Source organism: Hippocampus zosterae, chromosome 16 (genome assembly GCF_025434085.1).
Source record: "Hippocampus zosterae strain Florida chromosome 16, ASM2543408v3, whole genome shotgun sequence".
Taxonomy (NCBI): Eukaryota; Metazoa; Chordata; class Actinopteri; order Syngnathiformes; family Syngnathidae; genus Hippocampus; species Hippocampus zosterae.
In genome coordinates, this window is record NC_067466.1 from 18,374,190 (window position 1) to 18,400,480 (window position 26,291).

The 26,291-nt window shown below is 47.0% G+C and overlaps 1 protein-coding gene and 1 long non-coding RNA gene across 13 annotated transcripts in view; both read right to left on the reverse strand.

The window, feature by feature from the left end:
* Window positions 1-480: 480 nt before the first annotated feature.
* Window positions 481-19,868, reverse strand: LOC127588603 (uncharacterized). The gene is made up of 3 exons (XR_007959133.1): window positions 19,510-19,868; window positions 19,007-19,135; window positions 481-709 (listed from the first exon to the last, which is right to left on the reverse strand). It is a non-coding gene; the product is annotated as an uncharacterized LOC127588603 (long non-coding RNA).
* Window positions 19,869-20,406: 538 nt separating this feature from the next.
* rapgef6 (Rap guanine nucleotide exchange factor (GEF) 6) overlaps window positions 20,407-26,291 on the reverse strand; it is a 46,848-nt gene continuing 40,963 nt past the window's right edge. For 10 of the 12 annotated variants that reach the window (XM_052047314.1, XM_052047311.1, XM_052047312.1 and 7 more), the window contains 7 exons: window positions 25,636-25,856; window positions 25,384-25,557; window positions 25,041-25,307; window positions 24,374-24,626; window positions 23,750-24,270; window positions 22,616-22,903; window positions 20,407-22,499 (listed from right to left, as the gene is read on the reverse strand). In XM_052047314.1, the coding sequence (XP_051903274.1) occupies window positions 22,477-22,499; window positions 22,616-22,903; window positions 23,750-24,270; window positions 24,374-24,626; window positions 25,041-25,307; window positions 25,384-25,557; window positions 25,636-25,856 (1,747 nt within the window). In that variant the 3' untranslated portion in view covers window positions 20,407-22,476. Of the gene's footprint in view, window positions 22,500-22,615; window positions 23,014-23,749; window positions 24,271-24,373; window positions 24,627-25,040; window positions 25,308-25,383; window positions 25,558-25,635; window positions 25,857-26,291 lie in introns of those variants that run through there. The other 2 variants (XM_052047315.1, XM_052047316.1) reach the window with 2 other exon arrangements.

The following is a 26,291-nucleotide window of genomic DNA, read 5'->3' on the forward strand; positions in this document are numbered from 1 at the left end:
TCGCCATGGAAAAGTGAAACCAGTCAATAAATCAAAGAGAAGGCATCGTGTATGTCAGGCGACTGAGATGAAAAGACAAAAACGGACCGAAAGAAACTTAAAAATGTAAGTACAAGTACACTTGATCTTCAAGTATGTATTATAAATATTTCGAGAGAAAAGTCATCTTCATGTTACTAATTGCATCCTGTAAGTGATCATGAAAAAATAAAATATCCTTTTTTCATGAGGAGATATATTCACACTATCATCCAGTGTTAGAAATCCCGATTTGTCAATTCTCTGCTTTTTATAAAATGTAATTCTGTGTTATTTTCATAAAATGTTTCATGTTAAGGCAAACGTGTTGTAAATGGATCAAAGCGGTAAATCAAGTCAGTGTGTATTATTTGAGCATATATCGCATCACAAAATTCTCGTTTTGTTTTGTCTCAAATCTGCGGCGTTTACAAAATCAAATTCCAGCATTTCATTTTGTTTGTGTTTTTTTTGCATCACGCAAGCAAACGTAATGTCATCTCGGTCCAACGCAAACGATCAATGTGAGATGCAATAACTGGCAAAGGGCACAGGCCTACCTTGATCTCTCAACGATCGTTGTCTCGACCTTGTCGCCGATGCCCGATTTGACCTTTCCTCTCAAAAGGCCACGCTGAGAGATTCTGCCAGGGACACTGCCGCTCGTTTGCCTCCGGAAGCAACCGCGTGCCTGCAAGAAGACAAGGGGAAGAGTTAGCCAAAGGCTAACGGTTCGGCTGCCTTCGGATTTTTAGGTTTGGCTTTCAAATTAGCGCTGGAAATGATTCTGAGAGTTTCACGCCGGTGCGAGAGTATCCACGTAGTCCCGTGTCAGAGGACAGACTCGTCAGAAAAAAAAAAAAAACCAATTGCCCGTGTTTGTTCGGCGTGCTCTGCCGGGGCCGCATCTGTGTGGAGTGTTTGCACTGCTGGATGAGAGCGTGCGTGGGCATCGAGAGGGTTTGGAACGGCGCGGCGCCGCACAGTGTAAACACACGGCGGCAACCTCGCCGCCGTAGCACTCGACGTTAGTGGCCTACTACACGAAACGATTATGACTTAAGAGTGGCCACGATGCCGCAACGTGTGGCAAGAATATGTCGCCGTCCGTCGAGCGCGTCAGTGGACACTCTTTAAAAACTGCGCTCTGGAAAATAAAACCAAAATGGCTGAAATTGCTCAGCCGTGATAGCCTCGGAATCACATCTGCTGGGTCAAAATAATGAACCCGACCTCGGGTCAAATTTACCCGATTTGTTCCGAATCCGCCGCTGCCCAGCAATTTTTTTTTAGTGTTGGGGGGGTTCAAGACAGGGTGAGGTTTTTACGCAATGGTTTTAAGGCAGGGGTAGGGGGTTTTAAGTTTCTGGCTCTCAAGCCAGGGCTGTCATTTGAAACCAGAACTCTCCGGCGGTTTAAGTATCCAACTTCAAGGCTGGGAAAAAACAACATGGATGACGAGGAGGATGACGGGGAGGGGTCGCAGCTTCCCCTTCATCTTTTTGCCACTCTCGCGCAGCAGGTTCTCAGCGACGGCACAATCCCGCCATTACGCGTCTGAGCTCTCGCCGTAATTCCCGCAGCGGTAAAATCTCCACCTTGTTCCGTCCAGGTGCAGGTTGGTGGGCCTTTGATCATCCCCCCCCCCACCCCTCTCACTCCTCGTCGTGCACTCGGGGCAGCTTCCCCCCCCCCCCCCTCACCACCGCGACACAATGCCACCCATTCATATTACATCAAGGGACAGTGACGCCAATTACTTGCTAGAGACAGATGGAACAAAGCAGAAGATGACAGATGATGATGATGATGATTGACGTGCTTCAAAATTCTGAGAACCACAAGTTGGAACGGCACGGAGTCCAATTTGAAAACACCAGGACAGTCCGCAAACACGTGGACTTCATCATGCAGGTCTCGGGGGGGCCCAAAGTCTTGATCTTAACTTTCGAAGGAATTGAATTTCCTGATCCTGACTTTTGTCCCCAAGTCCTCCATGTCTTTGTTCTGACTTCCACACTTCCAGAGTCCCAACCCCGCAAAGTCCTGGTCTTGACCAGGTCTCAACGTCTCAGTCTTGATTTTGTCTCTACACACCACATCGTGCCGCCATCGCGGGTAAAAATAACTTTTAAAACGGGCGCTGGCGTGAAAGTTACGGAGCAATCGCAGCCAACGGTGAAGCGTTTTGTCCTAATGGCCCTTGAAGCCGGCCGCAATTAGACCCCCCCACCCCCCTGCCAAAATGTTTCCGCCGCGCATCGTTTGACAGACGGCGCTCATTCTTTTTCTCCCATCGTGCCGTGACACGTTCATCTCTCAAAATTTGCTTTTCCTCCCCACTTTCCCTATGACGCGCCGCTCCATTTCTCCGGCGAGATGACCGTCATCGCTTCCCATTTGGGACAACTCGATGCTCTTCGGGGATCTCCGGGCAACATCCGACGGGAGATTGGCGGAGAGAGGGAAGCGGGAACCGCGCAGCCGTGGCATCAATCTGCCGCGCCATCGGGAGCGGAGCCAATCTCCTGCGCATTCGCCTTCGATTGGCACCGGCGCGAGTCATTTTTTACATTCGACGTCGACTGACACACACCATGAATCTTGGAAGATTGACTCGACTCTTTCCTACTTACTTGAAAGGATACACAGACGACCCTTATCAAGGGTGCCGTGAGGCCCCTCCTAAGGGCCCCTCCCTAAAATGGATTCGTTAAAATCATTCATTAGGCACATGAGGAAGTTCATGTGTAAACAATTCGAGTAAAAGAATAATTGGCGTCTTTTTAATAGAATTGATAATTTGATAAGCTTGAAATGGCACTATTCTGCTTTCATTTTGGTATTTATTTGTATTAGTTTCGGATTCATTCATTCCATTAAATGCCCGTTCAATAAATAAATCAAATTAAAACACTACTAGTAAAATTTTCCATGCCGGTAAACATTTTAATTCAATAATCCTATTTTTTTTTTATTGAATGAATTAATCGTGTGCGATTAAAATTAACTATTTGACATATTCGACATCTCTCAACTTTGATCAAATTTAAAAATGACAATGATTTTTTTTTAAAAATTGAAATTAACCAAGAAATATATCTATATTTTGTGTTTTTAAAGCTCACCTATGAATGACCTGGCGGCACACGCACGGATGCGTACGAAACGTCACCGCGGTGCGCCGGCCAATCTTCGAGCAGCTGCTAATGGATTTCGATTTTATCCCTTGGTGGGACCGACGCGCCAAAAATGGAGCCTTCCCTGCTGTTTCGGGGTCACGTCAGACTTCACCTCGGCCAGGTTTTTGGGAACACTCTCCCAGATGGCAGGCGCAGAAGATAAAAATGATAGATCAAACACAGATTGTCTACCCCCCGCCGTCGAGCGCGCCGAGACAACCTAATAACAGGCTCTTGAATGGGTCAACGGTGCCGGGGCCTTTTATGATGTATTGGGACAATCTTCTTCTCACGCCCCGCAGCGATGCAGACCATGTTTCAAGGGGGGGGGGGGGTTGTTAGTTTTTTTTGGGTCACCCTTTCTTGCCTTATTCGGTTGCGAGCATCTCAGCTGGAGGCAAGACAGAGGCTAAAATGTGACTCAAATGGGAGCGCCGAGACGTAACCAAAGTGCATGTTGGTAGTTACGATGGGGCGTGATGATCCCAATCTTGCCTTCGTCTCAACCCGACAAAGTCTTGGTCATTGACTCGGTCTGGGGTCCTCAAAGTGTTGGTTTCGATCACTCAAAAGTCTCTATCTCGACTTTATCTCTGTCTTTTTTTGGTCTCAACCAGTCCAAGTGTGGGTGGTGTTTTGGTCTCTAGACCTGGTCTCGAGATTTCACAAACTTGGTCTCAAGCCCCCCCCCCCCATGTCTTGGTCATTGACTCGGTCTGGGGTCCTCAAAGTGTTGGTTTCGATCACTCAAAAGTCTCGACTTTATCTCGGTCTTTTTTTGGTCTCAACCAGTCCAAGTGTTTTGGTCTCTAGACCTGGTCTCGAGATTTCACAAGCTTGGTCTCAAGCCCCCCCCCCCATGTATTGGTCTTAATTTGGTCTCCATCCATCAAAGTCAAAGACTTGTCCTTGCTGTCTTTTGCCTATTGTCTCATTCTCAGCTGATCAAAGTATTTGTCTTGATCTTTAACCCCTAAAAAAAAATCTCCATCCTGACTTGGACGAGAACCTTCAAAGTCTGGACCCGCTTTCAACAACTCCAAGTCTTGGTCCCAGCTCCTTTTGGCCTTGGCTTATTCTGAACCACTCAAAGGCTCGACTTGGTCTCCTACATGCACAGAAAAAGTATCCTGGGGTGTTCTGCGGGAGTTACCAGGCATTGCCTCAGAATGCCCCCCCCCCCGTGCCGTTCCTCATGTTTAAAACACGCATCCTCCGTCCCGACCTCCAATTAGTAATTGATCACAAAGCGTCATGAGAGGAATTCTTAACAGCTCCGTCTCTACGCGTCGTCAACGTTTTCCTCCCGCCAATTTTCTTCAGGATTCGTCCGAGAGGTGACGCAAGGACAATAACTTAGCATTCAACTCGTACTTTTCCCCGAGTGTTGACGCAAGCGCAAGGACACGGCACACACAAGATGACCAAATTTATCCTCTTGACCTTCTTTTGGGCCTTTGCGGACGGCCATTATTCTCACACACCGACCGGTCTTAGTGTCGGCTTACTCGGATGCGGTTTAATCCAGCCCGTCAGAGCAATACTGAAGATGAAGCTTATCGGATTGACTGTTGACAACATCGCAGAGACTTTTCACGCGCGACAGTGACAACTTCTGTATAAACCACTTTTATACTTTGTCGATGAGTCAAAGAAGCGGTTGGAAGTCAACAGGCGGCGGCAGACTATAAATTGGTGTCAAGCCCTGTTGGTTTCGAACTGGTCTCAAAGTCTCGGTCTTGACTTGGTCTCACTGAATCAAAGTTTTGAGTTGATCTCAAAGCTTCAAAGTCTTGGTTTCGATTGAACTCCTCTCAGTCTTTGTGTTGACGCCATCTTCACCACAGAAGTGGTTTCAAAGCTTCTATTCCCACCGCCTGAAAACGGTGGCGCCGACAGACATAGTCTGAATATCTCGGTCTTGATTCACGTCAGTCCTTCAAAGGCTTTTTGTCTGCATTCCGAAGAATACAAAAGTGACTCAAAGAGACCAAAACAACCGGCCATAGACATCTTTCTCCTGCTTCTGCTTTTCCAGACACTGGACGCTCGGTGATGTATGAGTGGGGTCAGCGCACTTAAAGACTTTGTATTATTATTTTTTTTTTTTCTTTCCCAGCAGGCTGCAGCCGCATGCTTGCTCAGCACAATGCGTAAAGTGCTCATCTTTATCAACACAACCCTGTCTCTGTCCCCCTGCCCGCCATTGTAACTTTTGGATATAATTCATGAAAACTGCTAAACAATGTCCACGCAAGCACAACAACAGCGCGACAACTGATCATGGATGGTGTTTAGATTACTACCAATTTCCAAAAACTTCCATTCTTAGGCCCCAAACTTTTCTCATAGAAGCCAATCAAACAAAAACAGCATCCTCTATTTTCATCAGGATCATCTTCCATTTTCCTCCGGTAATTAAATGCGCAAAACAACTTTTTTCACATTCACATTTTTCTCTCACCGACTTGTGTCGTAAATCGTCGCGTTTATTTTGCCCGCAAACGAGCACACGCTCCGCCAAGTCTAGTTTTCACGCCAGAAGGCTAATCTCTTAAAAATAACCGCTAAAGCTGCGTGAGGCGTTTACGAGGGGGCCATCAGGCAGGTAATGTGAGGTGTAATTGGAAGCTTCCCATCTCCTTCAATTTATTAGCGCTCAGGTTGAAAATAAAACGCGACGTTTCATCATCCCAAATTAAGTAAGAGAAGACAGAAAAAGTTGTACGCAGCCCCGAAGCGCCAAAGCTGCGACGCACACTCATGAGCTCGAGTGTGGTTCTAAAACGTGGACATTCATCGTGGCAATTATGAAAGCATGTAAACAATGATAAGATAGCATCGGCACTCTAAGTCAATGCTAGCCCTGTTGGTAGCAAGAATTGTTTGTCGTAGTTTTATATCTATAATCTTAAATGTTATCAATTTCAAGTTTGATAAAAAATATATGTTTTTTTAAAAACGGTGACAAAGAGAAAAGTAGCTAATTCCGCATCGTTTCAGAATTCTCCCAGCTAACTGAGGTCCCTTTGCTCTGCTCCGTTTCTGTTAGCTTGTCTTGGCTAGTTGTTAGCAAACAAGGGAATGGGCATTTTTACTGAGATTTATAAAATATATGTTTGGATATCAGAGATTGTTGTGTGTCGGTGTTATATTAAATGTACATGAACCTCACAAAACGTTGGATTCTTGGATTAGTAATGGCAGTGGGCTCCCTCCATGCTAACCACGAGCCTTGAGGCTAATGTTAGGCCAACTAAATCCTGTTTTAGCATTTAAATTTAGCCCGGCTCTTAACTATTCCTGGCCATTAAGTGCAACAGTCGGAGTCTGTTTTCCACTCGGCACACATATTAGGTTGTGAGAGATGTTTACTTACATACACGGACATTGGAAAATTGACAACATAAGTGAGATTGCGCTAATTAACGTTATACGAGTCTTTCCTTTCACGGCTAGCTAAATTCTCCGGATGTCAATCTTCTACATGGCAGACAAACAAATGCAGATCGTGCGATGGGAAGCTCAGTTTCAAAACTAATCCAACAAAAATCCATCTTCTATTGTTTTGACCGACACATACAAATCAACTCCTTCACACGCAGCACAATGTTACTTTTAGATTCTCATTCAGATCATGGTGGCGCTATCAGGAGGGGGTAAAAAAAAAAACAAACAAACAAATCAGAGAAGACTAAACGTTAAGGTCAGCCTACAGGTGCATTCAACATCGAGTCTTTCATCAGAAGGTGAGCCAGGCAAGGTCAAAGATTATTACTTTGGCAGGCCCCACTGCTCAGAACCCCGAAAAAAAAAATGCACCGCCATCAAGTGTGTGTGTGTGTGGCCAAGCAACTTGTGCACAAACTCAATTAAATGCTGACATCAACAAAAAGAAAACAACACAGCTCCCACGGCAGCCTCAAACTGCCTCGAGGAAGCGGTGGCTTCACGGGCGAGAAAACGTTCCAGACGTTCATCTGGAAAGGTCGCCATGGAAACCTCAGCGGGACAATTCATTAGGTACTGCGCAGTCCACTGCCTTTGACATTTTCATGAGCTTTTCTGTTTGTTTGTTTTTTTTCTTTTACCCCCTCGGCTGCCTGGTAAAAATCCTTCTCGCAGTCACCATCATGAGTCTTGTTTACAGCATCAGCAGCGGTGACATGTTGGTGCTGAATGGAAATCGATCGGTCGTACATTAGCCAGGGTGACTTCAAGGCCATGACTGGTCGCCGTACGTGTCTGCGAGTAGCATTTAATACTAATCGATCTTTTTCTTTTTGGTCTGTCATTAGTTTGTTTATTCAACTAACCGTTTGCAGCAACATAAAATGTACCTGGGTTTCGATTCAAATTCAATCTTGGCTTGATTTGGGGAAGAAAAATTAATGAATTAACCAAGCCAAGACTGATGAGCCAAAATAAAGCAGTGTGTCGACAATTGAGACTGATATCCTCCAAAATCGATTGGTTTGGGCTCTAGGGATGAAGATTTGTATCAAATGGCGACTATTAAAGTCACGTTCAAATAATCTCGTTTGAAAAATGCTTGGAACCAAAATGGCAGACTTCCTGTATCTTTTCCAGGATAGTTTCAGGCTTTTTGGTGGATCATGTCAACCAAATTTCATATGAAGTGACACCACCTTTGGGGGAGGGGGGGGGGGGTGTTAATTATTCAGAAAGAACATTTGGGAAATCAAAATTGGTGGCAATTGCACAAAATCTCCATCTCTGTGGGATGCCTACAAAATTGGCTAAAATGAGCAAAAAATGGCAGACTCCTCCCTGTATCTGGGCGTTGCTTCTTGAGACCTTTTTGGGTGAGTTTACTCATGATAGGAGCGCCACCTAATTTTCTTCCTGGACTCACCGTTTAGACTAATAGTAAAGAATCCAAGCAGGCTTTTAAAACGATGATGACAGTAAGGTGACAACGTTCGTCACAGCTGCCGCGTTTATTTATTATTATTTTTTCCACCGCGGACGAGCGTGACACGCCAAAAACGCCGCATCGATTCCGCAGTCCCGGTGACAAATAGACAAGGCGGAGACGCCTCCTTACGGCATTTGTCCTGGAGTCCATCTTTTGATGCGCATTCAATTAGCTGTCAGCGATTCAGCTCGCGGTTTGATTCCGCCGCTGGCTTATAGCGTCCTTCCTGACCCCATCACCTGTCCGCTCCACTGAACACGCCAGCAAATGCCAACTTTAATGTGCGTCGCAGCCACTGGAACGAGGCCATATGGGGGAGCGATGGGGATTATTTATGGACCGGCTTTATGTCTTCCTCGGACATTGTCGCTAATTTAGTGACTTTTCTGACCCGTCCACTTCGGGACTTTAAATCATGCTCAGAAACAGACAAGACGAGTGGAATTGTGTCTTGTGTTCCGTAGGAGAAGAAAAGAAGCCGGTGGAAGGCCATCAGGGGAGTCAATTGAGCTGAACGGGCCGAAAACAGAGAGGCAAATGCGGCGATTTGTCAACGTGGCGACAGGCAACTTTTGACCCGAGGTAGGTGGCTCAGCCGTTGCAAAGCTCACCTGTACAATTTGACGTGAGAAAAAGAGCACGGGAGAGCTGGAGGCGGTGCGCTGTCAGAGAGCTTCAGGCAGGGACTGTCAAAGTCATTTTAGTCGCGGGCCAATTTGGAGTTACGTCTTCCCTCGGAGGGACAGTGAAACCACAAAATTAATACTTGTGCACAACAAATGCATAGATTACGATTTTTGAAATCACTCAAATAAATTGTAATTGTTCAATTATTGTTTGGGTGTAAACTAGGGAACAAAATGATTGTGAAATCTCAACATTATTTATTACACATTTTGGTACAGATTTGAACAAGTTGATACACATGATTTGCCTTCGCGGGCCACATAAAATGACCTGGCGGGCCGGATCTGGCCCCCGGGCCTCGAGTTTGACACGTGGCTTAAAGGCTCATTTTATTACGTTGACCGGCTGAACATTTCAAATGTAAATTTGTTTTGTCAAGAGACATTTTTTCATATTATCGCCGAGCCCAACACGACATCCGGAAAGTGCCTCCCCCCCAAAAAAAAAATACTTCCAACTTGAGCAGTCATCAGCTGTTGGGGGTAATTGCGTTAAATCCGCCTGATGAGACGTGTGAGGAAACATCTCCAGGCTGTGACAAGTGGTGAAAATCGGACTCGATGAAGCCTCGGCCACCTGAGCCCCCTTTAAGAATGGCCGCCGCCCCCGCCATTGCCGCCATCATCCAACGCAAGAGCCTCGTTCTTCAGCCATCTTTGCGTTCTGACCTTTTACGCCATATTGAACGTGCAAATTATTCTTGATTTCATCGCCGATGACCCCCCCCTATCCCACCGTTCTTTATCGTCGCGAAGAAAACGCACCAAAGCGCCAGTCAATTTGGTGTCAGGCGAGTCATACATCATGTTTGGGGTGTATGGATTTCTAATATCTCGCTACAGTGCTCAGGGTGATGTCATGGTCTCTGAGCATATATCAAATACGCTCCTGAAAGGATATGCAAAATGGGCAGTGAGAGACGATGACGAAAGATAACCTCTGAGGCTTTGGAATCGCACTGCGATGTTGGGGACGATTAGGTAGCGCTTGGATATTTGGATACATCCATTCTTGCAGTGGTGGGGGACGTCCGACAAATATTCCATACGAACCCAAAATATTTGGAAAAATTGGGGCTAAAATTGTGCCATAATTGTACGTGATGAAAATATCCTCGATGTGATGCTGCATTTCCGCCATTGTGCTAGAAATGCAAAATGCTTTTGTTTGACGTTTACTTTGACAGTCAACTTGAACCTCCTTGGTAGACGTCTCAATCCCTTCAACGGCAAAAAAAAAAAAAAAGTGTTCACCTCTCAGAGAACAACAAACATTTGACTTTGACACTCTCGCCGCGTTCCTGACAGAGCGTTTTACGGGGGTGGGTTTGGACGAGTACGCCATCGCAGCGGGGTAGCGACAGGTATGCCAGGCGCCCACAATGCCGGGTTTCCGCTGATAGTCAGCGCCAGTAATGTGGGGGGGGGGGACGGCTCGACGGGGCCACAAGGTCCCAGCAGGGGGCCCTTTTCACTGGAGGAAAAAAGGGATGATGCAGGAGGAGGAGGATCGGAAAAAAAGCTTTCTTTTTTTGACTTTGAATATATTATGCTTGCGTGTGAATGTGGGTTGTCCTTGCGAGTGTTCCGCTCACCCCGTCATCTCATTTACTCCCGCGCTAAATAGCCAATTCAGCAGCTAATACGTCGCCGCGAGGTGTTGCCGAGTACAGCGTTCTGTTTGTTTGGAAAAGGTGATGCGGGGTAGAGAGGGGGGAAATTTTTTTTTTTTTTTTACTCCCCCACTTCACGAATGCCATCAAAGTGGCGCGGGCGAACGTGAAGGGCGCCAAGTGGCAGCGATATTGAGGAGGTCGGAAGGAGGCGGGGTTTGTCAAAACTCCCCGGTGGCTGCTGGCGTTAGCCACAACGCTACGAGCAACAATTAAAAAGCCATCGTGCTCACAACCGGAGAGCTGAAATAATCACCGGGTCCCTCCCTTACCGATGACTCGCCACCATTTTGTGATGAGACGGGAGTGCAGGTACTTTTCCACCGTGTCCCCGAAGGAGCCTGTAATTTCCATTAAGGCTTCCTTTCGGGGGGGGCTCAGTTCCAGTGGCTAGCCAACGACTTCCTGAGACAGACTGTGATTTTGTCCTGCTTTTAACGTAACCCACAGCCATCCATCAATTGTATAGAAAAGACGGATGAGTGCAGGTTCGACGAGTTGGGGGTAAATGGGGGGGTGGAGATTAGTTTTGTCTTACGGGGATAGAATTAAGTTGCTATTCGTTAGCTGCTAGAACATTTTACATTGTTCGCATTGCGCTAAATGGATTCATGGAAGGCAAAGCCATGCGGTTGATTCACGCGCACGACAGCAAATGCTTTTGTTTGACGTTTACTTTGACAGTCAACTTTAACTCGTGGGCGACAAACAGCTTGAAGCCACATCTCGTATCTTGAAAAGCCCGTGAAAACGTCATTGCGTATCCAGTATTGCCGACAAGATTGCTCAAGAGCCGGCGACTTTTTCTGTTGTTGCCCCAGACTTTGGTTTACCGACGTCTGGCGACCTCAACAATTCTGATCGCAATTTCCCCATTGCGGGACAAATAAAGGATATTTTAACCATTGCGTCCTTCCCCTCCTGCGCTTTGCTTTGGCCCCCGACGCACACTCACAGACGGAAACCCGTGGAGAGCAAGTCCCGTCGGCCTCTGCCAAGAGAGCGCGGGCTTGATGAGGTGAAAGTAATCTATCGGGCATTGCATCTTCGCACCTACACGGTGGCATATGGCAACCACTTGGGAAGGAAATAGCCCAAAAAACGTGATGGGGGGTCAGCGAGTGGTCCTAACATTTTTTTTTTTTTTTTTGCAAAATTGAAGGAGTCAAAACAAAGTCAACAAACTGTTTGCTGTTTTATTTGAGCGCAGATGAGCGGGCCAGAAGGTGTTTGTGTCTCCATGTTTGCACGTGTGTGTGTTTATGGGAAAGATGGCCCCGTCCTGAGCTGTTCGTTTGGCAAATATACGGAATGCCAGCACCGGGGGCTTTTCATCCTGAAGGACAAGCCGACCCGGTTGTCGGGGATGCGAAATGAAGAGGAAATTGGGAGCAGGTGATCCTTTTGGGAATTTGAGGAAAGGGGCAAGCGGGCATCGTCCCGTCGGCGTGACAACAGAGGTTTGAAACCGGAGGACGCGTCGGCCGTTTTATGCAAAAATCAATATTTTGAGACATAAAAATAGGAGACAAAGAGAAATAACGTCAAAACTGCCGTGAATGCGATTGATAACCTGGACAATTCTTTTTTTTTTTAATCTTGAGGGATGAACGGATATAATGTGGTTGCACAAGTGTGCACACCCTCATAACGGGGACGAGGCTGTGTTCCGAACTAACCAATCACATTTAAAGGAGGCACACACCTGTCGCCATTTCAAGCGCCTCTGCCGAAGCCAAAAATATAGTTCAGCAGTTCTAGTAGGCCTTCATCAAAAAGGCTTCCTTGCTTTCCAGCAGAAAGCTGAAGGTTGTGTGCTTTTTTTTTTTTTCAAACTGTTCAGAATTGGTTGATTCCAAACACGTCCCCAGCGCAGTTGGTTATGAGAGAAAATCCTCGTGAGGTGCGCAGGTTCAAGGTGACATTCATGGCGGAAAAGGTTTTCAAATTAATTTTCAAGGTCTCATTTTTTTTAATATCACAAAAACCCGGCGTGTGATGTATCTATCGAAGAAGCATTTTGCATTCATTCTTTAGGTCAATACAACATTTTATGGAGGAAATTCTCATATTTAATCTTTTTTTTTTTTTTTCCCCTCCTGCCCATGCATTTTTTAGCCATCCGCCTGCGCGCAAATTGAGTTTGTGTCCGTTTATTTGGTTTTCCATTCCGCATCAAAAACATAAAAGATGAGCGGGGGGGGGGGGTCACGTGGAGAATAATTCAGAGATTTCACAGATGGAGAAGAAGGAACACAAAGTGATCCCGCCATCAAGGTGAGCAAACTATTTATCTTACCCCACGCCCCTAAAAAAGGCAACAAGTTGGAAAGTTCTCGGAGGGAAAGATGGGATGTGGAGATACCGCATGTCATTTTCACTTAGCCCCTTTAGCCCAGCAATTTTCTTCCGGCTTTATCCCTTGGCCGGGCGCCACGCTGATGTATTCATAGGAAACAATAAGCGCTCCTCCGCACGCTCACAATGGGAAATCTCGGGACGGTAACCTCCCCTCTGGCACTCCCTCCCCCAAGGCGGCGCAGTATCTACCCAAATGTAATCTGGGCGTCGGTATTAATATTCATGAGGGGTCGGGGGGGGGTGATAAGAAGAGACTTTCATTAGTGTGGAGTTAGCGCTTTTGGATAAAGTTGCCCATTAGACACCCCGCCCCGACGACAGAACTTTCAAGGATCGCGGGTGGGGCGCTCAAGGTATGAGGTCAGGGGAAGGTGGTGAGCAAAAGGGGGGGGGGGTGCTCCGGAGTGAAGACATAAGAACGGGGGATCACTCAGCGAGGTCATTAAAGTGAGGTCGAAAAGACTGAGGGCACGTGAGGGGGTCAAGAAAGGGCGGGGGCAAACGAAAGGGGGACCGACGAGTGAGCTCAGAAAAACGCGAGAGGAGGGATGATAAAAGCGAGGCCGTAAGACGCAGGTCACACAAAAGTGGCGTCGTCAATGAGGGCGACAATCGATCGGGCGGGCGAGCCAGCGATCTGAACGGGCCGGCACCCTCCGCCAAGAACAACAAAAAAAAAGAATTCAATGGTTGACGCCCGTAAAGCACTAAACTCCTCCTTCGTGAGAATGAGGTCAAAGAGGAGAAAGTAGGGGGTGAGCTGGAGTTGAGCATTGCCGTGCCGCTCGGTCGCCCACGTGGGAATATTAAACCGCGCCGATGTGATGATAGTCAAAGAGATGCTTTGCACAAGCCACATTAGTGACGGGCGGCAACGTCCCTCCATCTGTTTGTATTGTTTGGCCTTGAGTCATTAGCACACTTAATGTCTGCTGCGCTTAGTCCAAAACCAACCCAAAAGTTGTTGGCGAAATGTTGCCGAGTCAGGTTCGAAATGTGATGCACTTAGCGGAAAACAATGTTTGACCCTCGCAGCTGGCGGAGCTAAACACGGCTGACAAATAAAAGCCATTAGTGCGAGGCGGCGGGCGCTACGGAGGACAATGCGTTTGGCTTTTATGCCCGTTTTTTTTTTTTCTTTCCATTATCTCTATTAATATTGAGCGGTCGACCGGCTCACTGTTTCAAGAAAACGCTCTATGCTAGTCATAAAATAAGTTGTTGCTATAAATTGTATAGATTCAGTAGATACAAAAAAAAACAAAAACAAAGTATATTCACTGTGGAAAATGAGTTGTGTAAATACATTTTAAAAACACAAATGTGAAATAGCCTCACCTCAGTGAAGCATCCCCTTTACCGCGCTAGTTGAACATAGCAGCTAATTAGCAGACGACACTGTTGGGATTATTATTTTTTTAATTTCTTTTTTTTTTTTCTTTTTAGCAGGGTGAGACGGTGACATCCGCTTTGCAATCTTAAATCTAAACATGACCGGAAACCCTTGACAACTATCTGACAATTCCATAGCCCTTGTTTCTACATTGGATGCTAATGTAGCTTCTGAATGTAGCTTAGCTAGCCTTAGGCCTTGGTTTTTCTGCATTCGCGTCGAGCGAAGTCCCAGTTCGACGGAAGGTTAAGGGTGAGGGTAAAGGGGTACGCAGCCACTGAAACAAAGACAACGTAAAAACTAGCTAGAAAGGAATAGATATGAGAATTTTCCCACATTCCGACGCCCCCGTTGACAAACGGCAAGACAGAAGGAAGCCCATCAATCAAAGTAATGAAGCAACGGCACTCATGTTTGAAATGAGATTCATCCCTTTGCTACTCCAAATAAATATTAGACATCTTTTGAACGGTTTGTTGTATTGTTTTGTAAATCGCTTTACATAACGAGCTAGCTCATGCAGACAGAGCTAATAATAGCCACACGAATGTCAGACAAATACAAAGCAAACAAGACTTCACCGCAATGTACCGGTACGGCATTTCAGGACTGATCAGCTAGCTAAGCTACATTCAGAAGCTACATTAGCATCCAATGTAGAAACAACATCAGCCGATTTAGCTTCTACTGTATCCGTAAACAGTATGTTGACATTGACATTTCATGACTTAGCTTAGCATAATCCCTTACATGAAGCACTACATTGTACATAAATCCATTTGCTGTCAATTTTTCACCCGTATCTGACATAGCCTTCACACTAGCTCTTAGCCCTAGCCGAAACTATTAACAGCTGACTACCCCAAACAACAGCCCCTAAAGCTAACCCTAGCATGTAGTGTTAGCGTCGTGCGACAGTTCTGGTTGCTGCCCTTCAGAAAAGTTTCATCAGAGTCTAGTTCCTCCCTCGCGCTTTCCTCAAAAAGTAAGGAAGCGCTGAAGAACGTCAGGAGATAAGCCGAGAGACTCGACGTGATGGCAAAAGAAGACGACGAATCAAAAAGTCACATCTAGCGCGCAAACTGAGGTCTGTTATCGCGTTAGAACAGCGTGTGCAGAAAGGTATTGCTTTTGTGATGCGGATGCCGGCGGGGAGCAGAGTTGCGCAAAAGATATAGAATACAGAGAGTTTCCCCGTGCGTGAAATTGCAACAGATTTTGTGATATCAACGCGAGACGATTCGGGGATTTTGGAAAGAAGAAAAAAAAAAGATTAAAAATAAAAGCCTTTGTGTTTCGTTTCATCTCGACGGCCCAAAGTCAATACATCTTTGGTTGGGAAGCGCATGGCTTTTGTTTGGAACGAAATATCGAAATGAGACTTTGTAGCTTCCAAGCATCTGTGCAACGAGTATCCAGACTAGTTAATAAACAAATCACCCCAATGGGTTACTTTGAAGCTACATTCAAAGTCTTGAGGTCAAGTTTATGTGGCAAGTCCTTCACCACAAAACACTCTCAAAGGGCTGTCACGGTTGACAAAGATTAGCAACAACCCCTAATCTAACCCCCTCACCCCCACCACCCCCCGTGCCCCTTCCCAACCGGACCGTCTATCTTGCCGGCCAGCCAAACGGACAGACGGATAAACAGATTTATGTTGTTTTAATGGCCAAGTTGACCTGACTTTCAATCCTCTTACCCCCAAAACACAATAAATCATCAGCATCTGCGGCACGCTTGACTGGCGGCATCCACAATCATTTTATTTGTCAGGAAAATTGATATTACACCCCCGCCCCCTCTCATCTCCCGCCCAGCCGTCACAATGCAGCAGATTGTTAATAACAAAAAGACATACACACAATATTTAGGCCAAATCCTGTCGCTCTTATTATTTTATTTTTCTGTCATTGGCTTTTACTTTAAACAATAGACACGCAAAGACTAGATGGGAAGGCTTTTAAGGCCAATTTATGGCAAGAATTTCAGGCACAATAGACAAAAATCCAACATGCGAGGCACCCCAGCCCAGAACCTGGGAATTTGAGGTGTCGAATTAGTGCAATGTATCAAATACTTGTGGCAGGGGAAATACGTTTCGGGTGTTGAACTCGCATGCATCGTCCCGGTTCGCTTCGCCGGTCTTCCCTTTCACACAGCCACCCTTGCCGCTATAACGCGCATGTGGTGTTGATGATGCCCCGTTCCCAAAGCAAAACACGTTAAAGTCACCCGAGTACTCGCGTCGGTCAATATGTATGCGTGAAAAGTCTTGAGGGACTTTTAAGTTTGAGGTGGTAGTCTGAAAATAGCTTGTGGGAGATTGGCAGCACGAGCGTATTAGTTTGAATTTGAATAAAAGCAAAGCGACTGCGCACCCGAGGAGATGTAAGAAGATGGCTTCTGGATGCAAACGACCGTCTCCAAGGCTTAATGGAGGTTGCGGCGGGAACGGGGATCCAATCAGGAGTTTCTAATAGAGGCCTCCCCTCTTCAATAACGAGGAAGTAACTCTGCCGTACATTCATAACGAGACTGTCAGGTTAGCACAATTCGCCGCAGGCCCGTCGATCCCGCGACATTTCTCCCTCAAGGTCGTGGATTAATTTCGTCCCACCACCCCCACCCCCACCCCACGGCCCCTCGAGCATCTGAACCGCCGCTCAATCTTTAAAAGGCTGCTTTCTGAGACTCCACCGGTACGCCTGTAATCAGCTGGTCACACCGAGAGATTTCTTCGGTTCAGATCACTGCTTACATGCGCAGTTTACATTTTCAAGCCATTCCAAATTATGGACTGCTTGCAAATGTCACTCACAATAACCAGCTATTGATTGCTTGGAAATGTCACATGCGACCTTGCGGTCGTAAACACGCCAGGCAAGAGAGTAAGTGTACAGATTTAAAAAAAAAAAAAAAAATTACAAAAGAAAAATTCAAACTTTGCCTGACCTCTTTTGGCTTTGGGATGTTATTGCGTTGATATTTCTGTCAGAAAAAAAATCATTAAAACGTGCACGATATGGACACGGCCTCAAGAGATCAATTTAAAAATGACGTCTTCGAGGCCTTCGATTCCGCAAGCTCTGCCCAGCTAAAACCTTGACACACTGGAACCACAAATTCCACCTGCTTGCTTAGGTGGCTTTTTGTCTGCTTGTCGGCCCGTGAAAACGCCGCAGCAGGTGCGAGATAGAGCAACTAGTCGGCAACTCAAATGATGCTAATAAGTGTGTCTTGCGCGTCCGAGATAGCAGAGGTCCTCTGCGACATGGGCAGTGTGCTCATTACCTGCTAAATTACCCAGGATCCTTTGGGAGAAACAAGCCGGGTAGGTGTGGGGGAAAAAAAATGATATTTGAGAACCGGACTCTGCGCACAGCTCTGGCGTGAAAATATCCTGACAGGATCGGAATTGACGCGCAGATCATGAGGATCTTGAGTCTTACGCTGTCAACGATGAAATTCTCAAATCATACATCACGTGACCTAGAGCGACATCGTCATCATCATCCCGCGCCCGGAACCAAAAAAGGTCACGCGCGCATTGATCCGAACATATTCCAATTGAAGCGGTAAGGCTGTCGTTTAAAGAGTTAGATTCATCCGCATGATACTTTCCAGCCGCGAAAAGCTCTCAGTTGCATTTCAGGTTTGCCAGGAGGCCAAGGTGACACCTCGCTATCGACACTGCCAGGCGCAAACACTCAAAAGCGACGCTCACACAGACCCGTTGAAGCATCTGTGTGTAGCATGTGAATAGTATGGAAAGAAGAGCAGGAAGACAAGATGAAGAATCCCATCATGGCAGTAATTTCCACTGTGGCATACCAAGTGCTAGCGCGCACGCAAACACACATGCGCACACACAGCTGTTGGTCAGAAATCCACCTATCGGCAGAAAATTCTCATCCCCGTAGGTGTCAAGGAAAATGCTGAGAGACATCGTATGCTGGAAGTTACAGACTTGACTTCTTTTTACACTTAGATGAATATTTAAGAATGTTCTACAATGTGACAACCTACCTAGTGTGATTCATCGAGGTTTTACAACAAGTGATTTCCACGGTAGTCCAGTGGTTAGCACGTGGCTTCACAGTGCAGAGGTACCGGGTTCGAATCCAGCTCCGGCCTCCCTGTGTGGAGTTTGCATGTTCTCCCCGGGCCTGCGTGGGTTTTCTCCGGGTGCTCCGGTTTCCTCCCACATTCCAAAAATATGCATGGCAGGCTGATTGAACACTCTAAATTGTCCCTAGGTGTGAGTGTGAGCGTGGATGGTTGTTCGTCTATGTGTGCCCTGCGATTGGCTGGCAACCGATTCAGGGTGTCCCCCGCCTACTGCCCGGAGACGGCTGGGATGGGCTCCAGCACCCCCCGCGACCCTAGTGAGGATCAAGCGGTACGGAAGATGAATGAATTAGGGGTTGAAAATGGTAAAAGTGTCCTTTACACACGCCACGAATAAACATTCTCCCAAAGTCTATTATGTCAGGACAAAAAAACAACTTCTGCCATCAAACTAAAGGCTAAGGTAAGGCAACACTGCCTCCAGATGGTCGTGAAACGAATTACATGAGAAAATTGACAGCAGCAAAATAAGACAAGGATAGACAAATTGGATGATGCGTGAGATTTAGAGAACTAATTTGAATGCAAAAAAAGGACAAACCCAGTATAATGAGCCAATTATACGAACAAGTGTTACTTACCTTATTATATTAATAAATTGCAAAGGTGCCAGCAGTGCTTACCTCAAAACAACGAGTCCTTGAAGCCAGCGTGGTCTCGGGTTTAATGTCGACCGGGTGTCCAGCTTTGAAAAGACGGAGCAAGGACGCGTGAAGGGCACAAACAAGATATTTGGCTCGTTGTCCTCCACTCTGTCAATGTTAAAGAAGAAAATGTGGCATTTTAACACATAAACCACGGGAAAATTCCTACATTGAGGCTTTGTCACGGAAAGAAAATGAGCTCCTCCTTCAATCAATGGCTGAAAACACCTGTGTACTATAGAAATGCACGTTTTCCTTCCGATTTAGTTGATTTGAAATGATATTTTTAGACATACAGTGCTTTCCATTTTATTTAACATTTCGGTGACAGTGTGACGAATAGTTTTTTTGGGGGGGGGGCTAGTTTGCTTAACATTAGCTGAGCTTTTTTTTCCCCAAGTTGTAGCGACAACAATGTGTTCCTGCTGCAACGTGTATCTCTTGGATGTAGAATTACTCAATTTTATAACAAAATGACTCACCAGTACTCCGATGTGTGTAGTACGGGTGTCTCTTGTGACGGGATTTTTATTTATTTTTTAACTTGAAGCCACAGCCTGCGCATTCCAACTACAATACTGTTGCTAGCGACATTCTTGGCATGAGCGGAGGTTTTTAAGACAACATACAAGTCCGGGTTAATTAATGTCTCACTGGTGCAACTTTTATGTTTTATTTCAAAGCAGCACGGTTGACAACTGGTTAGCATGCCCGCCCTTACGATGTGGAAGTCATGCGTTCGAATCGGGGCTCTGGCCTCCTAAATACGCGTGCTCTCTTCGTTTGGTTTCTCCGGATACTCTCATTTCCGCCCACATTCCAAATTGTGAATGTGAATGTTTGTTTGTCTACCTGAGCGCTGCGTTTGGCTGGCAACCAGTTTCACGGTGTACCCCGCCTACCACCGAAGTCAGCTCGGATCCAGCACCACTGCGACACTTGTCAGGATCAAGCGAATCAGATAATGGATGGATGGGTGTTTGTCTCATTCAGTTTAGGCCCCAAAATAAGGAAGGGAAAAAAATATCAAAGCGCGGTACGTGCCCATGGCGATGCTCTATATTCAGATGTAGTCAGAAGCCGTCGACTTTTTACTGTTATGTTGTGGCGAAACACAAAAGCTGGAGGAAATGTGTCCACGAGTCACATTTGTACCGTTCTGACGTCATTAATAAATATGAACAAGATGGAGTCCATCTTACATACATTGAGAAATGAATGCAACTGCACTGATAAATGCAGTTTCTCGACACAAAGTTTTAGGTATAATGTACATGGCCAAAATAATCTCATGGGATTCAATACAAAAACTGCTGAGCTAAGGAGTGTTTTTTTTTTTTTAATCTTTAAACTCACAAACACAAAAATGAAGACAGGAGTTTCCATTTCAGGATTTTATTCATTGTCCAAATTATTATCAGTAGACTTAAAAGGAAATAAAATGTCCTTTCTTCTTTGTTTTAAATCCTTTGTACACGCCCTCTTGGAACAAAAATAGAACAACTATGTACAACCACCGGTAAAAAATAGACATATACAATGCGTACGAGGCCGAAATGGAGTCGTCTTTGTAAAAGACATAAAAAACAGCAACGAGACGAGTGCCACTTGTACACACACATGGGACGTTATTTGTGCGGCAAACACTCACTTTTACAGCTTACAGTGCATCCTCGTCATCGCTTCTCATTCACATCGGTTATTGCATTCTAGTGGGAGTGTATGGGGTGGGGGGCAAATGGAGGGTTGGGAAAACTAAAGAGAAGTTTTAAAATTGTGACGTGACTTTGAATAGAACAACTACACACTTGAGGGAGGGTTAATACTGAAACATGGTTTTGAACGGCAGGAGTGGAGCTGTGCAAAAAAAGGAAGAAAGTGTCAAAATGATGACTCAGTCCGTGGAGAGGATCAAACCAAGATCCGGTTGACCTAAAAGGAGGCAGAGGGTGCCACGAGGACCTGTGAACGGTCCAGATGACGTACTGTGTAGGGTGGGCTTTATGTAACAAAAGATGCTTTCAGGAGTGTTGGGACAACATATAGAACACATGTAAGAGGTCCAGGAGAGCTGGACATCCAAAAGGGGACCTGCTGGGGGCCAAGAGGGCATGTCAGCGGTCTATAAACTCACTCGGAGTCCAAGTGGAGATCCACAAGGAATCACAGGCGGGTTGATATGACAAAGAAGGTGACCAGATTTGAGGAGACGCCCACTGGAGGCCCCTGGGAGGTCCAAGAACAAGTGACAAAACGGAGGCTGAGTAGAGCCATGAGGGGCTGAGGAGTGCTAACGGGGGGTGGGGGTGGGGGGGGGGGCAGGAGACAAACAAGGCATCCTTGTCAACTAACACAGGCGCAAAAGAAACTCAATGGAGCCTGAGATCCAGGAAACCCGGCATGGGGGTCAATACCTATTGTTATATTTTGTGAGATAAATAAAGCAATAAAAATACATCCCTATGCACACACACGCACATGCGCGCACACACACACGCACACACACAGCAGCAGCATCTACATGGCTATGAAAAGCACAAGCAAGGAGCCAGCAAAAAAAAAAAAAAAGTTTTTGTAACAAAATATTCAAAAATATTCCACAGTATGTCATCTATACACTATCATTAATTTACGGCAAAACCAACGACAAAAATAATTTTATATGTATATATATATATACACACACGTTTCCATTCATGTATTTATACATTTGCAACAATGTTAGCATTTCAAGTCTTCCGAACAATGCTCAAGGAGTGGACCTTGGGAAGACCAATTGCTTTTATATCCGATGAACACGGGAATGGAGACGCACTTCCTGTTTGGCTGCGATTTAAATAAAAAAGGGGCGGGGCTAGGCCTCTCATCCAATCAACACTGTAAACAAAACATCCCCTTTACCCCCTAATTGTTTGCGCTTTTAAAATAAGCATTACTTTGAATATTTTTCCCCCTAGTCCAGGAGGTTGCACGCCGTTTGAGTAGCTAGCTTCAAGAGGCGGCCATTTTGTTTCCCCCGAGAACAGTAAGTGCTCCACAAACCGCCTTACCTCCTTTTCCTTACACCATCTTGTCTCGAGGAAAATGTGGTGCAAAGTTAAAATGGTAAAAAAAATATAATAATAAAAGCTTAAAAATGATTAAACTGTTGTCTTTCTTTTCCTGGTCTGAAGTCTTTAAAAAGTTTCTTTTCAAGTGAAGCAGGCACAAGTTTCAGGGGGAGGGAGGGGTGGCGAGGGGCGCTTGGAGAGGTCTAGGCGAAAAAGCATGACAAAAGTCCCGCACATGATTCTGGGATCCTTCTGGCGGCCATCTTGTCCCAAGTAAAACGTGGCGCTAGTTCCCCCCCCCCCCGCAAGGTCAGAAGTTTTTTTGTCAAGCAGGCACGTGTTCCAGGAGGTGGTCAAAATTGTACCAGGCCATAGTGCACAACCTGGACATCCACTCGTCTACACGGCGGAAACTTGTTCATCTGCAAGAGAGTGAAAACAACAAAGAAGAGGTCACGTTTGAGGCTTTTTAAATTTTTATTTTATTTTTTTTACATTTTCCTTTGACACTTTGACGCGAAAAGAACCAATCACGTACCGTCCTCGCTGTCATTCATGTCACGTGTTCTGCCGGCAAGCCTCCGGGCCTCTGCCAGGCTTCCGGCGGCTCCCGGACTCTGCAGTAGTTTGCTCCTTTGCATGGCCACGCTATAGTCGGGCGGTTTGAGGTGGGGAGGCCTCACGGGTGGCCCCGCCCCCACTGTGACCACCACGGGGCCATTGCTTCCATCTTTGATGTCACCCAGGGACAGACCCTGATAGCCTGGAGGGGTGGGAGGAGGAGCTCGGTAACGCTCATCCTTGGCGGGGGAGGTGATGCAGTACACTGGATGGAGGCGATGGAGGAAGAACAAACAAACAAACAAAAAGCAAGAGGGAAGGGAGTGAAGGGGGGCAACACAAAGAAACCGGGGAGAAATTAAATGGTGGTGACGACTGGGAAAACACCATGAAGCAAAACATGACGAGAAGCAGTGAGATGAAGGATGGCAGCTCACATTTAAACATTACTACCAGCGCTACACCTCATTAAAACCTAGCGCACATGTTTCGTTAGCATCTTTCGCTCACCAACGCATTTTCAAAACCAGCTAACCTCACAAAAAATCCTCTTCAGGTACTTAGCATTTTTTAGCACAAACAACCAATGAGGCTCACGCAAATACTCATTTTTAAAACAAGCTAACCTCACAACTTTTGCTAAAACTACGAACGAATGTTGAGTTAGCATCCTCACCACTGTATACAGCCGGAGCTAACATAAACACGCGTGCTTACAACCAGAAATAAGTCCGTAACTTTGTTGCCACTTCACCTAAGTTTCAGTTATCAGCTATAACACAATTTACACGTGAAGCTCACAGAAACTGGATTTTTTGAGCACTAGTGCTAACTACCTAGCCTCTCTAAAAAAACCAAAAACCAAAGTTTAATTACTGTTGTATGTGTAGCACAAACTCCAAGGCTCACATATTAACAATAATTTTTCCAACTATTGTTAATATGTTAATATTGCTAACACTCCACAGTAACATCAGCTAGCATCGTCAGTGCTAACTGAACACACTTTTACACCGAGTTCTAAATTTGACGCAACTCGCTAAAGCTTCCCACCAGGACGAGCTAAAGTTCAGTTAGCATCCTTAAGACAACCATCCAGCTAGCTCCTCACCGATGAGCCCCTTGTCCGTGCTGGATGTCACCGTTTTGTAGGCGGGGTCTGTGCTCTGCATTCCCTCGTCATTGGTTGGTGAGGCCGACGAGCCGGAGCCAGGGGGCATCTGCTGCTGCTCGGCGGTGTTCCTCCGCTTCACCGTGCCGTAATTCCCCTCATACGTATCCGACAAGGAGCCGGACGACGCCCAACTTTGCCGCGACTGCTTGGCCAGCTCCGAGTCGCGGGCGGCATCTGCCTCGGCAATGGTGGCGCTGGCCAGCCGATGAGCAAGCGCCAGCGGGTGCCCGTGGACGCCGTGGTCCCACGGGCGGCAGGAGGAAGCGGGCAAGCTCTGGAAGGAGTCGTGAGAGTTCGAGGAGCATGACGTCCAGCTGCCGCGCCCGCTGTCGGCCACCGAGTCCAGGGAGGCCAGGTCGGGCGTCAGCTCCTCCGTGGATATGGACGACGTGAAGGTGGAGCCTCGTGCGGCGTAGCCCCGAGTTGAAAACGCGGCCGCCGCCGCAGAAGAAGGAGAACTGGAGGAGGCGGGGCGGAATTACTTAGCGGAACTTAATGGCGGAAGTGCTTGGGCATCCAATAATTACAAGGCATATATCGACAAGCGTAAGTGAGCTTTACCTGGTGCTGGGCTGGCTGTAGTCCACATTCAAGTGCGTGGCCGCCGAGCTCTCGGGCGTCGGCACGCCGGCCGGTACATTGGGGGCGGCGGTGGCAGACGCGACGGACGTCCTGGCACCGATGCTGTTACACCGTTCCTCCAGACCAGGAGCGGGCACCGAGTCCACGGAGCAAATGCTGGAGCGAGACGAGATCTCGCTGTGGCTGGAGTCGGACAGGTTGTCCGTTTTGCCCGGGGGGAGCAGCGCGTAACCTGCACAGGAGGAACAAAGTTGAATTTGACTTCTCCCAGCCTGGGAGAATGATGGCGTCACGGATTCATCGAGGCTGTACAATTTCCAAGTGAACTGCGATGTAGCACAACAGGGCTCCGACGCTAAACTGCAGTTTGTGCCTCTGTGGCTCAATTGCGGGTGGTGCCTCGTGGTACAAATTTGGCTGGTCAGCTATGCTACTGCCGTTTGTAACCCCGTGTTCGGTTTGTCAACCAGACCGTACTACTTGTTTGGATGGTCAAGTGTACCATAATACTGTGCTTGGTATCCCCCTGGTCTAGTTGGAGTAGGCTAGTAAAGAATCCGTTGGTAATCCGGTGGTTCGGTTCTGTTGGTCAACCAAACTACTGCTGTCGGTACCCCGAGGTTGGGTTGGATGAGACGTGGCCTACCTATGCCGTAGCTGCGCAGGCTGACGGTGCTGGCTTTGGTGCTGGCCTCGCTAGTTAATGACGACGACGAGCCGGACAGGTTCATCTGGCTGGAGCAGGTCTGGGCTTTGGTCGAAGGGCCTTTGCGCGGCGAGCCCTGCGGCGACACGGTGGGGCTGGAGTGCAGGGACGAGATGGTGGACACGGCGTCGTCCGAGGGCCTCTTGGTGCTCCACTCCTCCGCTGAACTGGCGGGGGGCTTCTTCACCACCTGAGGGGAGCTGAAGTCTGGAACAAAGGAAACCAGCAGAATTGGAATTATTTGGTTCCTTACTGTGGATGTTCAAGCGGTCCGAGGACTCACTGGGCGGGCCCACGTCCTTGGCGGTGCTCTTCTTGCGCAGCGGGTTGAGCGGCACCTGCACCTGAAGCACCTGCGACACCCGGTTCTGGCTCTTCCCCGTCGGCAACGGCGACCGCAGCGACACAGGCGACATGTCCGACTTGTTGGACCGCCGGTCGCTCAGATTTTTCGAAACTACAAGATAATGGTGGGGGGGGTCAGTTGGAGCGTAATGACCAGATGCATTCCGGGAAATATTTCTTGCGCACTCACTGGTGGTGTAGGCGGGCTCGCACTGCAGCGACATGACCTGGTGCTTGTCCTCGTCCGTTTCCACCGCCAGGTTGGACAGGTACTGCTTGACCTTGCGGGCCATTTGCGCATCCTCGTAGAGCTTCTTGGCATTGAGCAGTGAGCTGCGGCGCACGCGCTTCTTGTGCCCGCCGCCCTGCACGTCCAGCATGTTGGAGTTGGTGCTGCCCTGACTCAGGGACCTGCAGATCATTTTTACCGACGTTTATTTTCTCACCTCAGGCCTACTACACTACAGCCAATTCAAATCAAATGAAAAATATAAAATAGTCTTCTCAAAAATACAAGACTACAGACAATAATGCTTTGAATTTAAAAATAATAAGAACATACACAAACCGGCTCATTATGCTGGTGCGCCTAATCCTGCGTATACACCCGACGGAAGCTCAATAAACGGCTGTCAATATTAATATTACAGGAACACAACAAGTCCATGCAGCTAGCCGCGCCATGCTGTATACGTCAGGAGGGTTAGGGGGCGCTGGTGACCACTGGATACAGGTAAGAATATGCGACACAGAGTCCACATAGTAGCTCCCAAGGGCTCGTTTATTTATTTATTTTTTTTTTTAGCCTGTTAACATTTGGAGCTACGATAGGACTCAAGTCACACA